Genomic DNA, 14,079 nt, shown 5'->3' on the forward strand with positions numbered 1-14,079 from the left:
GTGTTTGAGTGAAAGAATCACTGTAAGCAAACAATGGCAAAAGGTGCGCGCATGAAGTCATGGGAGTGTGAGGTATCAAAAATTTGAACAGGTTGTTATTTTTCTACATCAATGTGACGTTAGTTATTACTTTAAAAAATCTATATATATCTTTGCTTCTGCAGAAAATCCGCAGCAAACGCATTTTTTTACATGTTTTGTATCGGCCACAGTATCGGCCAAATTTTGCCGATACCGATGCCGATACCGATACTCAAAAAATGGCCGATATCACCGATACCGATGCCGATACCGATATATCGGTACATCTCTACTCATAGCTAATATCAAATACAGAATATGCACTTCAAATAGACTCTACTTACTTGCATTCGTGCAGGATCGATTACTTTTCTGAACCTTTCCAAAATAATAAGGTTGATGTGGCTGACCACGCAGTTGAAGCTGTCCCGATTCACCATCATTAGGTTTTGAAACGACTAAAAATAACAAAATAAAATGCAATAAAAATGATAAACGTTTACCATAGAGATACCAATTTGCCATGTAGATTACGAATCGCCTAGCTGGAAAATCGCTTGTTCTATGGATCTAAGATCACTTGCCTAGATTTCTGCAAAATGTCTTCACCAAACAAGAACATTCGTTGTTTTTCAAAATGAGCTTGATTAATCTGAATCGCAGTCTTATGCAGACAACCAAGAGGAACAGAACACCATATAGCATGCTAGCCAAAGCTATATACGTGACTACGCCACAACACTGAACTAAATATAATATTTTTATGTTTACAACATTTATGTTTTATTAAATGTTTATTATACTGTATATATTTATATATATGTTCATACTTTTTTCTACTTCTCATACCACATTATAAACCAATATCTACATGAAATAGTCTCTTTATTATTGTAAAGTAAGTGTAATCATTAGTGAATACTTAAAACAACAAAATAGACATTCAAACCTTCACAGCTGTTGTTCTGTCTGAGAGAACTTTGCAAAGAAGTCCAACACAAACTTCTTCATGTTCGCTGTTGCCGATCGAAACCTTTTATATATTACAGTATATTGAAACATCAGTGTATGTATTCAAGACATGTCAATACATTTACGAAACATATTCTCACTGTATACTACAATGGGTCTGCTACTATTCGGTGAGTCCGATTCGGTGAGTTCCTAACTTCTAACCCCTAACCTTAACCCCTAACCCTAAAACGGCAATGATAATTAGGCAGGTACCCAATAATTAAAAAAAAAAATTGAAAAAATCCCTCGTTAAGGGATCGGACTAACCGAATCGGACTCACCGAAACGGGCCATTCCGCACTACAATTTGCTGGTCATATGTTAACACCGAAGTAAATGCTGGAGAAACGTTGCATAGGCCTATGCATATTTAGATGATTATTTTTAAAGTTTGAAATATTAAATAAATCCAAACATCATTAAGTAATGATAGATAACGCCAATATAAACACAGCAATAAAAATGAAAAGAATTTGATGGGTCCTTTCAGATTAAATTTCACAAACCAGTCATATCAGTCCACGTCAGCAAAAGAATTAAAAGAACTGAAAAAATGAAATTCAACGTTCACGTGTAAACTTTCTATTACCGATACTTTGATTGATGATTTTAACAATCAAAATAGGCAAAAACTGCTTCTTTGCCCACCCAAGCCAATGAACAAGTAGACGAAATGCTTACATGCTTAGTGAGAACATCATTTATTTCACGCTCCGATGAAACATTTTCGAGAAGCTCTGTAACAAGCCAGAAGTATCGATCCAGTTTCTAAGAAAAAAATAACATGTTATATATAAAATTGTAAAATGCAAGATGTAACTAATCTAATGAATCAGTCAATTAAAAAGAAATCTATTTAAAAACATTGCATGAAAACATTCATTCATATTTGACTATAAAAAGTGGTCATTGCCAAGCAGAGCACATTACATCAATTCAGTTACTACTTAGTAAGTAAAAACCTAACAACAGCCTGTTTCACCCTTATTAGGATCATTAGAAGGTACTTATTCAAATAAAATCCTATTTTCATAACTAAAGGATACTAAAAAGTACACTAAAAGTGACACAACAAACGATTGAGAAAGATACTTTTTAGAGATCAATTTAGAGTTCAGAGGCTGGCGATAGTAACTTGCTGTAGAAAAAGACGACACAAAACACTTATGTTAATCATATATATAAGAAAAAATACTTAGTATTTTTTCAAACCTCTTCAAACTCATCTTTAACTTCTAAAGGTGAAAGACCAAATAACTTTAACGCTTGTGCTGTTGCAGAGTGGGACATTGTTTAATTGAAAATGCATTTATCAGTTGCTGCATTAAATTTCAACAACCCTACTTTTGGATACGAATCTGAAAGCATTTTGCACCGAATTTACAAAGCAGTTAGGCAGTGGTAGCAACTATTCACAGTTTACACTCTTACAAGCATATCACTAATAGGAATTTTAAATGCAATACCGTATGCTTATTGCTTGTAAGACTTTTACTAGGGGGGTGTGTTAATTGTCGATTCATACCATACGCTGCTAAAAATTTGTGGAGCAGTATCAAAATCTAGAATATTTATGAAAACTCGACATACGATTCCCCTAACCCCCATGTACATGCCCCCTGAATATAAGGTACCCCTATTTTCAGAAAAATATGAGATTGTTGGCCTTTTCACCCACTATACTTGCGTTTTGGTGGTATTTATCTTACTCATATGTGGCTTTTCAGGGTCTGTGTGTTCAAATATGACATTAGAAAATTCCTAAGAATTTTCAATATGGCGGTATTTCAATATGGCGGCCAAAATGGGGCTTGGAATGGGTACTTTTGTAAATTTTGACCAAACATAGTTGTGTGATATGTCGAATTATAAGTTTTCGAGGGCGTAGAATACGAATTTGATCCCAAAAGTAGGCTTATTTTTTCCTGGCATGCACAGTGAATATACCTTAGTATTTATACATGTTCATACTGATGAATTATGCTTGTTATTTTGCATTGTGTTTAGCAATATCCTCAGGATATGCAGAGTATCGACAGATCGCGCCAGACGGCTGTCGTAGAAAAATCATACTTGGAAGAAAAAGCAGAGATAAGTGGCTCCTCCGAACAATCAGCTGAAAAAAACGAAGCGAGTATGAAGTAAGTGATTCCGAGGAAGTTTCAAGAGGACACAGAAAGAAACGAAAGCTCAATTTTGGTCTCAGTATATCTGATGAACATGATGACATGCCAGCGCAGTATCGTCACATCCGTTTAGGTGAACGAAAAGTGCGTCCAGAGGTTTACGAGGCAATGGACAAATTAAAAAGCGTCAACCACATGTCAGAAACACAGGCGGCAGCGGCCGTTGTGACCATCGGCAATAAGGTTTTTGGTCAAAAATGGAAACTTCATAATGAGTCTCCCGATGAAATAGATAGAGATACGTTGCCTGATAAGCGCAACGTGAAACAGGTGGGGCGAAGTTTAGAAGCTTTGGCGTTAGATGAAATCGTAAAACAGATGATGGACAGCGATGAAAAATCTGCAGTTACGTACGCAGATGACGGATCAAAAAAGCAAGGAGCTGGGTCCTTCTCAGTTCAGGGTGTAACGGTAAATGGCATGTTTCGACCACTACCAACATTGCCAATTGCATCCGAGACTCGTGAAAACCTAGCAGAACTGAAGATTGCCGTGTTAAATGTGTTATCAGCTGCTAGTGGAGTTAGCACCAAACTTCTGTTTGAAAAACTTGACTTCATTCTTACTGATCAGACTTTGCACAATCTAGAGGTAGAGAAATTTGTAGCTGAAAGACTTGAGACTGGGCACATCCCTGATCACCTCTTCTGTAATGTGCATCCAACATAGATGTTCAATAGAATAATCACGAGGTTATCGGCAGAGATAGAGAACGCTCTTGGAAAGGACAAAATCTATTCAAAATTCCTCGTTGAAGCAAGTAGGCTAATACACATTCAAGTGTGACCGAGCAAGCACTCGATTGCATAACAAGGCTCGTAAACCACGACTTCAATCATAAGCCTTGGAACAGAGCAGTGGATTTTGATATCTTCATAGCGCCGAAAAAGAATCTTTCCCTATGTTTAAAAGATGAAAGATTTAATCGGTTGACACTCACTTGCGCTGTAGTTGTTCACCATCTTCAAGACGTGAATAGATTTCTACAAAAATTTGAGCAAGTAACAAACCAGCTCGCTTGTATTGTAAGATGTTTTCTAGAACTAGATTTCATGAGAGTAATGTACGTTGTAGGAGCACTGATTGGATTGCATCTGGTAGAACCTTTTCTATCCCTCACTACGGCAAAAACTACTAAGTATTCAAAGCTAACAGAAGCTTTCCAAACACTGAATAAAAACCTTCGTGAAACCGATGCTCAGGCTTTGTTCAATCTCCAACAGCCTGCACTCAACTTCATTTCCCTGGAACGCTTCAACCAGACAACATACAGCCAAGATCCGTACGTCACTTAGTAAAGCAATTAAAGACACACGTCCTGTTATTACCAAAACTAGCGGATGGTTTCCAACGCCAGAAAGGGGACATATTTGGATTTTCAGATGAGGTATCGGAGATTGCTCTGTCAAGAATGGATTCGGAAAAACTAGAAAGTGCCCCTATACACAATCTGGATTCAGAACGGGCGGTAGGATTCATAAATTATGAACTCAAACAACGAGGCGCCAAGAACTTAAAGTGTGCGTCGACTGTTCAAGTAAAGGCCAAATCACAGGACTTGATAGAATCCAAATCTTCTGGTTCATTCCGAGAATATGGCAACATTGCAAAGTTTACGATTCCCGTCATAATGAAAGCCTGGGATGAGCAACAGAAGCATTTGCAACAACAGGGCCTCGCCGGCAAAAAAATAGCTAATGTAGCACAATTTGATAAAAGACGAAATAATGATTTAAACAAACTGAAAAAACAAGGCGATCCTTTTACGAAGGACTCTGATGTGGATGAGATTCTAAATAGTAATATAACAGAGATTGAGAAACAGAAGCGGTTATACCTCGAGATCAGATACGCCCGTGACACTGCACTCTCAGTTCCAAAACAAAGTGACATTTTTCGTTTATTGAAAGACCATAAAAAGTTGCCATCTTCTGTTTATGGAGCCAATCTGAAAACTTACCTGAGTAATTTGAGTGGCAAAGCGGATGTTACGATGACTGATTTAAATTCTGTTCTTGACGGCATGAATCTAACAAAGAGCTGAATAGGCTACTGTGTTTTATACTAAATTACATATACGTCATAAGTTTGAAAATATGCTGTTATCAGCTTATTTTTTGTTTGAAATAATCATGAATTCGTATTCTACGCCCCCGAAAACCTATAATTCGACATATTACATGATTATGTTTGGTTAAACTTTACGAAAGTACCCATTCTAAGCGCCATTTTGGCCGCCATATTGGATTACCATTATATTGGATTTTTGGAGGTAATTTCTAATGCCATATTTGAACTCACAGACCCCGAAAACCCCTATAGGAGCACCATAAATACCGCCAAAATACACGTCGTTTGGTGAAAAGGCTTAAAAACTCATATTTTGGTGAATTTATGGATACCCCCTTTTCAGGGGGCATGTACATGGGGGTTAGGGTGGTCCAATATGACAATTATTTTCATATTCCGGATTTGGATACTACTCCACATATTTTAAGCACCGTACCACGTTGCCATCGTGAAATTCGTCAAATAACACACCCCCCTACTTTTACTATATGCAATGCATGTTAAAATGCAAAATGCATGCACTCATTAAAAAACCATCAATTCATCAATATGCAAACAGTGAGACAATATTGACTGTGAAATTTGACATATCACCAAAACAAGGAAAATTACTCCCAATATTTAACACATGGCTATTGAAAATACGATACACAGCAATTCGGTACACAACTTAATGCCATGGTCGTCCAAACAATGCGAATTCAAGGCTGCAAGACCCCAATGAGGCAAGACAATTTCGAGACATGAACAACACGAGATTTGATTATTTTGTACTAAAAGTAATTAAATATAATACGATAGCAATTTCATTTTGTCACTGTAGCAATTTTCATATTTTATACAAACAAAAATATAAAATTGTTTTTTTTGCACTTAATAAAATAAAGATAAGAAATGGCTATTTCTCAGTAAAACTAATTGTTTTTTTTTAATATGATAGTAATTTCATTTGCTACAGGAGCAATTTCAATTTCCATTTGTTAGCCTATGCCTTTTTTTATGTTGCACACAAAGTGAAAATGGCCAGGTTATGTTAACAAATGCGTTTATTGGATATTGGGTAAAATTTCACCTAATTTGTTCAATTACTTCAGCATTTAGGCCTACCTTGGCAATTGCAGACGTCAAATTTGAAGCCTGAAACACGCCACTGCACTCCCCTGCATAATTCTCTAAATAAACAGATGCCATTGTGGGCTTTTGACACTGTCGCCATAGCCATAGAGATACAGTAGTTATACTTCAATCATGAAATGCTGTTTGACAGTGAGTCCAAATCTAACTGGTCTTCAAAAATAAAATAGTGCAACTGATCTCCGGTGTTGTTCCTAGAGCAGCGAGGAACGAGATTAGCTGCGGGAAGCCAGACTTAGCCTACTACTTCGAGTTTGTCTAACGTTTCTGATTAGTAACAGTTTCCTGCAGACGTGTCCATTAAAATTAAAAAGCAACAGATAAATTAGTGGCACTTTCACCTTCATTTTGTAAGAAAAAAACAATTTTTATAGTTTTGTTTATTGAGAAATTTGAAATTGTTCCCGTGGCAAATGAAATTACAATCGTATTAAAAACATTTAGTTTTACTGAGAAATAACGAAGTCTCATCTTTATTTTGTTAAGTGCAAGAAACATTTTTCATATTTTTGTTTATATAAAAATGAAAATTGAAATTGCTACCATGACAAATGAAATTACTACCTTATTTGATTAATTTTAGTACGAAATAATCAAATCTCATGTCAATTATGCATTGCGGCATTCGAGTCTTGCGTTATTTATGCATTGCGGCATTCAAGTTATGCGTCATTCATGTCTTGCGTCATTTATGCATTGCGGCATTCAAGTTATGCGTCATTCATGTCTTGCATCATTCGTGCGTTTCAGCCTAGGGATCGCGACATTCAGACCGTGGCATAGTTGAGTATCCACAGCAAGTAGAGATTTATCTACATTCCTGAAGTAAGTGATTTATATATATTTGGACTACTTTGAAGAATGAATGCAATTAGTGACTTATGCACATTGCACACTTAAATGCCATCTACCTACTGAATGTTTGGAAACACTTAGTCAAAACTTTCTATTAAAACAAAAAATTTTCAAAGCCATTGTTTTTAGCACAAATCAATCCTTTTTATCACTCGTACTCGCAATTAAACATTTTCTGGACAATGTATAAAGACATTGTGCTGCTTCAGTACATATTTGAATTGCTTCTTGCAAAACATCACAATCTAGATTACCAACAGATAGAAGACCAGAAATTTGATTAAGTGTAGGCATCAATGCCACCATGACAAGTCCATTGTTAAAATCATTTTTTCGAGACAATTTATGGCGATGGTATTCTTCGTCAAATGTGGGATCAAGCAAAAATTCTTGCTTTCCATAAATGCGCACTGTAGATGCAGTGACAATGTCATACTGTTCAATGCATGCATCTGACAATGCCAACGATGCAGCTGTGATAGCTGCGGCCAATGCGGAACCATCATCTTCCAAAACTATAACAAATACTTCAATAAGTGATTTAGGATACCGATGCAGACATATAGAAGGAGCAAGAGCTTGAGTTAGGACTTCACACATTTCACTTTCTTCTGTATCTGGCAAATGCCCTTTTCTCTTCCGGCATGCAAATGGAGCAAATTTAAAATCGCACTTCAACTTCCCACTCATCTGAAAGTCTTCTTTTTGTTCAACATCTTTAGGTCCATAAACAGAACAAATCACTTTTGTGTTGTGTACTTCACAGAAAGAAGAACCTTTAGCTTGAGACACAGTTCCGCACTGCATAAACATGGATCCAGCTTCATCTGATGTACGTCCATTAGATCTTACCCCATCATCATTCAATAAAGATGTCTGAGGGACTGCTTTACAAAACAAAGCTGGACTTTTACTGACCTCAGGAGCAGCAAGTCGACGTGAATCAGTTGGCATATTTATGTATCTTAGTCGTATGCTAATACTGAAAACAAAAAATAGAGCAAAAAGAATAAGCATAGAACTAAAAAACATGTTTGAGCTACGTACTCTTGTAACAAATCAAAAAAATTATTCTTCATTATAGCAAAAATACTCTCACATTTTCTGGAAAAGAAAGTCAATATGCTACAACAATCAAGTGGTCTGCATTAGAGTCTGTTTTGTTTGGGTGCAACCTAATTCGCAGAATGGCCCGTTTCGGTGAGTCCGATCCCTTAATGGGGGATTTTTTCAATTTTTTTTTTTTTAATTATTGGGTACCGTAGCCTAATTATCATTGCCGTTTTAGGGTTAAGGGTTTGGGGTTAAGGGTTTGGGGTTAAGGGTTTGGGGTTAAGGGTTTGGGGTTAAGGGTTTGGGGTTAGAGGTTAGGAACTCACCGAATTGGACTCACCAAATCGGACTCACCGAATAGTAGCAGACCCCCTAATTCGTACCATGAGCAATTCGTACCGTCAGTTCGTACCTTGAAAAGATCGAGAGAAAAAAATTAAAAAAGCCAAAGTTGCTGATTGCAGTTTCCGCAAACATTTTAAAAGGGTTCGGAGAATCTGTATCCACAAACAAACTGAAAAGATCGAGAGAAAAAAATAGAACATCGCTGATCGCAGTTTCCGTTTTTCCGCAGACATTTTAAAATTTCCAGTAATGATCCTAAGAGTTTGCCGAAGTCTATGATCGCAGTTTCCGTTTTTCCGCAAACATTTTAAAATTTCCAGTAATGATTCTAAGAGTTTGCCGAAGTCGCTGATCGCAGTTTCCACAAACATTTTAAAAGGGTTAGGGTTGGTCGGAGTTTTCGCAAACATTTTAAAAGGGTTAGGGTGTTTCCGCAAACAAACAAACTGAAAAGATTGAGAGAAAAAAATAAAACAAAGCCGAAGTCGCTGATCGCAGTTTCTGTTTTTCCGCAGTTTCCGCAAACATTTTAAAATTTCCGGTAATGATCCTAAGAGTTTGCTGAAGTCGCTGAACGCAGTTTCCGCAAACATTTTAAATGAGTTAGGGTTGATCGGAGTTTCCGCAAACATTTTAAAAGGGTTAGTGTTACAAACACATCGTCGTTTCGGGCCGGTTGTCTCTCTAATTTTAAAGTTACATGGATATTGTGTAAATATTCGTCTTGGAACGTCATGTTTAGGTCTCTTACATTTGTTGCAAGAGTGGCGGCGTTTAAAACTCTTGATACGAATCATGTGGAGTCATAGGACAGCGACTTACTTTCTCTCTTGCTATGATATCTGTGTTTTGTTGTTCAACGTAACTTCTATGTATTTAGTAAGATATGGGCCACTGCTTTCTAAGCGCACAATTGTCCAGTAGAACACGCTCGTCCAATTTATTTGACCAGTTTAGTAGCTTGATGTGAGCATAGCATGTATTCGTACTTTTAGTGCAGCTTCATTTATGGCATGAATATAAACTGTAATAGTTTTGTTCTATCTTTCAGATTTAAGCTCGTTGTTAGGTGTTTGCCACAACTATTCGAAATCTCTTTCTCTTTTTCTTTGTCTTTAAATACCAATCTCAATTTGATATAGTTTATTTCGAATTTGTCTATTGGAAGCGTACTGTCTTTTTGGGTGGAAACGTTGGAAATTTATAGAAATTATTTGAGAGCATTTTGCTTGGTAGGCTACCTGCAGATGAGACGATTAGCGATCCAATTGCCTAAGAAAACCGCACCGTCTTATCTTAGCTATTCGGGTTTGGTGAGAGATCTCAATAGGTGAAATCGCTTGCTACGTAGAACATAGGGTTCTACATTTAGGGTTGATCGGAGTTTCCGCAAACATTTTAAAATTTCTGATAATGATCCTAAGAGTTTTTGTTTGTTTGCGGAAACTGCGATCAGCGACTTCGGCTTTTTTAAATTTTTTCTCTCGATCTTTTCAAGGTACGAACTGACGGTACGAATTGTTCAAGGTACGAATTAGGTTGCATCCGTTTTGTTTTAGAGCTTATGTTTCAATTTATTTTAGTTTGTTTATTCCAGTTATACTGTGCTTGAAACACAGGCTTTGCATTCACATCGAAAACATCTGACAATGGCACCACAATCTTTTAGACATTTACTGTTTAAGTGTTTATAACATATATGGGAGCTGGTATACAAGTCCCCCTCCCGCCTTGGTAACTCAATACTCAAAACCACCAGCTACAGTTACCTATGTCAGCTGCCAGTCAGACCACAAATATGAGAAACAATAGTTGGCATCATAATAATAGTGGTAGTAAGTCCATTTTTAATCCATAGTCCTCATCATTATATTTTGACACACTTTTACTATTGTCACAAGACAACACATCGAAAAAAATGCATATATGGGAGCTGGTATACAAGTCCCGGTGCTGGTTTAGGATCGGCCGCTTTGGTTAGTGACGTCACGAAAATCGGTGACGTCATGCACAAAAACGCAACTACTTTTAGGAAGGGTGCAAAAACGCGGAATAGAAGTAAAAGCGGAATGGCTATTGATTTTTAAATATTTGTAGGCATTATTATTGATCTAGCGCTAACTTAAACTGTTACTATTTTGTACCAATTCTCAGCAATTCATTTTTACGATAAAAATACTTGCTTTATTAACGTAACAACTTTCACGTTTATATGTTATCTACAAAACGAGCAATCGTGGTTCAGTATAAGCCGCCCACAGTTTGCTGTGATCGATGAATACTGCCTCCACCAAATATGCTGTAGCTTTCTCATTTCTGCTCGGATTTTAACAATTTTCCTATCGTTGGATGGCATTATGCTTCATCTACCCGAATGGATTAATTGCCAATCTAAACTTTACTATTTTGTACCAATTCTCAGCAATTCATTTTTTACAATAAAAATACCAAACCAACATAAATTAAAAGAGTATGTTTTGCTTATTAACCTAACAACTTTCACGTTTATATGTTATCTATAGAACGAGAAATCGTTGTTCAAACGTAACCGCTCGACGAAGCTTTTTTCCAATGCATTTTTCAAGGCGATTCGATCGTGGTTCAGTATACGCCGCTCACAGTTTGCTGTGATCGATGAATACTGCCTCCACCAAATATGCTGTAGCTTTCTCATTTCTGCTCGGATTTTAACAATATTTCTATCGTTGGATGGCATTATGCTTCATCTACTCGAATGGATTAATTGCCAATCTAAAGTAGGCATTACATTTATGTAGCGCTAACTTAAACTTTACTATTTTGTACCAATAACAGCAATTCATTTTTTACAATAAAAATACCAAACCAACACAAATTAAAAGAATATGTCTTGCTTTATTCATATGTTAACTTTCACATTTATATCTAATCCACAAAACGAGCAATCGTTGTTCAAACGTAACCGCTCGACGAAGCTTTTTACCAAAACAATGCAAACACAAAGCGATCAGTTTCGAGTGTTCATTACAAGCCGCCCACAGTTTGATGCGATCGGTGAATAGTGCCTCCACCAAATATGCTGTAGCTTTCTCATTTCTGCTCGGATTTTAACAATTTTACTATCGTTGGATGGCATTATGCTTCATCTACTCGAATGGATTAATTGCCAATCTAAAGTAGGCATTACATTTATGTAGCGCTAACTTAAACTTTACTATTTTGTACCAATTCTCAGCAATTCATTTTTTACAATAAAAATACCAAACCAACACAAATTAAAAGAATATGTCTTGCTTTATTCATATGTTAACTTTCACATTTATATCTAATCCACAAAACGAGCAATCGTTGTTCAAACGTAACCGCTCGACGAAGCTTTTTACCAAAACAATGCAAACACAAAGCGATCAGTTTCGAGTGTTCATTACAAGCCGCCCACAGTTTGATGCGATCGGTGAATAGTGCCTCCACCAAATATGCTGTAGCTTTCTCATTTCTGCTCGGATTCTAACAATTTTACTATCGTTGGATGGCATTATGCTTCATCTACCCGAATGGATTAATTGCCAATCTAAAGTAGGCATTACATTTATGTAGCTCTAACTTAAACTTTACTATTTTGTACCAATTCTCAGCAATTCAATTTTTACAATAAAAATACCAAACCAACACAAATTAAAAGAGTATGTTTTGCTTTATTAACCTAACAACTTTCACGTTAAATTATATGTTATCTACAAAACGAGAAATCGTTGTTCAAACGTAACCGCTCGACGAAGCGTTTTACCCAAACAATGCAAACACAAAGCGATCAATTTCAAATGTTCATTATACGCCGCCCACAGTTTGATGTAATCAGTGAATACTGCCTCTACCAAGTATGATTAGCTTTCTCATTTCTGCGCTGATTCTAACAATTTTACTATCGTTGGATGGCGTTATGCTTCATCTACCCGAATGGATTAATTGCCAATCTAAAGTATGTGACTTTGGCCACTTTTGTATGATGTTAATCCACTTTTTATCGTTTATTACAGGATATTAGTTGTGTTAGTGATCCATTTTCTTCAATTTTGGCTTGATGGAGTGCAGATTAATATTTCAAAAATTGACATGCCTGTAGGAAATAAAAACGGAAACCAGGTGCCAGGCCATATATTAGTGGTACATTTTCGTTCGATTAACTTGATATTTGATACATAATCACGAGTGCTGATTGTTGAAAGTATTTTAAAAACTCTAAAAGGGGCCAGTGACACCCGTTTTTGGGGTTGGCAATGAGCATGTCTTGAAAAAAGATTACTGCTTATAGTTTTTTTTAAAACACTGGAGTGAAAACCACTTATAGTTTTTTTTTTTTTTTTGATACTCTACGCATGGACCAAATGACTTCAAACTTGGTAATATGTAAGGGCTCTTGATAGCCCTCAATATCGGTCATAATTAAAGTTTTCTCCCAGAACCATTGTAAAATTAAAGTAAGCGGTGTCTCATAATTGGACCAAAGTCACCCCATTTTACTTCTCGTATTAAAATAGGCGATGTTAAACTGCTTCAAGACGTAAAATTTGATGCTGTTAAGACTACTGATTTCTGCATCATTAAAGGGTTTCCATTGTTTAATCTTGAAAACTGGTGTTGCTGCGTTTGGCTAAATGTGTAGCCTACTATTTTTGCTTGACCAACTGAATCTTGACTTCAAAAACTGCGTAGGCCAAGCACATTGATCCAACATGTCTGGAATATTTACAAATGTTCAAGCAAGATTCAATTAAAGGGAATTAGTAAACACTTTTTGCCTATTGTCTACTTACGGATATCATTGCTTAAGTCTGTTTGGAGTTCATGGTGTTGTCAAAATGTCATATCACTTTCGGAGTAATTGATGTTATAATAGTGAAGTTTAAGTTAGCACATAAATATACTGTATACCTTGGACATGCAACCAATTGATTCGGGTAGATGCAGTATCGTGCTTTCCAACGTCAGTAAAATTGTCAAAAAAGCTTCATCGAGCGGTTACGTTTGAACAACGATTGCTCGTTTTGTGGATTAGATATCAACGTGACAGTTAACAGATGAATAAAAGAATACATTTGTGTTGGTTTGGTATTTTTATTGTAAAAAATGAATTGCTGAGAATTGGTACAAAATAGTAAAGATTAAGTTAGCGCTACATAAATATAATGCCTACTTTAGATTGGCAATTAAACCATTCGTGTAGATGAGGCATAATGCCATCCAACGATAGTAAAATTGTTAAAATCCCAGCAGAAATGAGAAAGCTACAGCATATTTGGTGGAGGCAGTATTCATCGATCACAGCAAACTGTGGGGGGCTTATACTGAACCACGATCGAATCGCCTTGAAAAATGCATTGGAAAAAAGCTTCGTCGAGCGGTTACGTTTGAACAACGATTT

General features: G+C 36.4%; 2 protein-coding genes across 2 annotated transcripts in view; both read right to left on the reverse strand.

Moving 5' to 3' along the window:
• The window catches only part of LOC145778206 (integrator complex subunit 3-like), a 58,301-nt gene extending 55,936 nt beyond the window's left edge, over window positions 1-2,365 (reverse strand). Inside the window, exons 1-4 of the mRNA XM_082589664.1 lie at window positions 2,248-2,365; window positions 1,717-1,803; window positions 971-1,054; window positions 366-479 (exon numbers count right to left, since the gene is read on the reverse strand). Of these exons, the coding sequence (XP_082445790.1) occupies window positions 366-479; window positions 971-1,054; window positions 1,717-1,803; window positions 2,248-2,325 (363 nt within the window). The 5' untranslated portion in view covers window positions 2,326-2,365. The remainder of the gene's footprint in view (window positions 1-365; window positions 480-970; window positions 1,055-1,716; window positions 1,804-2,247) is intronic.
• Window positions 2,366-2,405: 40 nt separating this feature from the next.
• LOC145778853 (exosome complex component MTR3-like) lies at window positions 2,406-8,257 on the reverse strand. The gene is made up of 2 exons (XM_082590442.1): window positions 5,771-8,257; window positions 2,406-2,529 (listed from the first exon to the last, which is right to left on the reverse strand). Exon 1 carries the CDS (start codon window positions 8,232-8,234, stop codon window positions 7,416-7,418), a length of 819 nt encoding a protein of 272 aa, XP_082446568.1. The 5' UTR covers window positions 8,235-8,257; the 3' UTR covers window positions 2,406-2,529; window positions 5,771-7,415.
• Window positions 8,258-14,079: the final 5,822 nt, after the last annotated feature.

The sequence above is a fragment of the Aplidium turbinatum genome, chromosome 1 (assembly GCF_918807975.1).
Source record: "Aplidium turbinatum chromosome 1, kaAplTurb1.1, whole genome shotgun sequence".
Classification (NCBI taxonomy): domain Eukaryota; kingdom Metazoa; phylum Chordata; class Ascidiacea; order Aplousobranchia; family Polyclinidae; genus Aplidium; species Aplidium turbinatum.

Bases quoted from the DNA above. Each gene is read 5' to 3' on its own strand.
- LOC145778853 (XM_082590442.1), bottom strand. From the start codon at position 8,234: ATGCCAACTGATTCACGTCGACTTGCTGCTCCTGAGGTCAGTAAAAGT.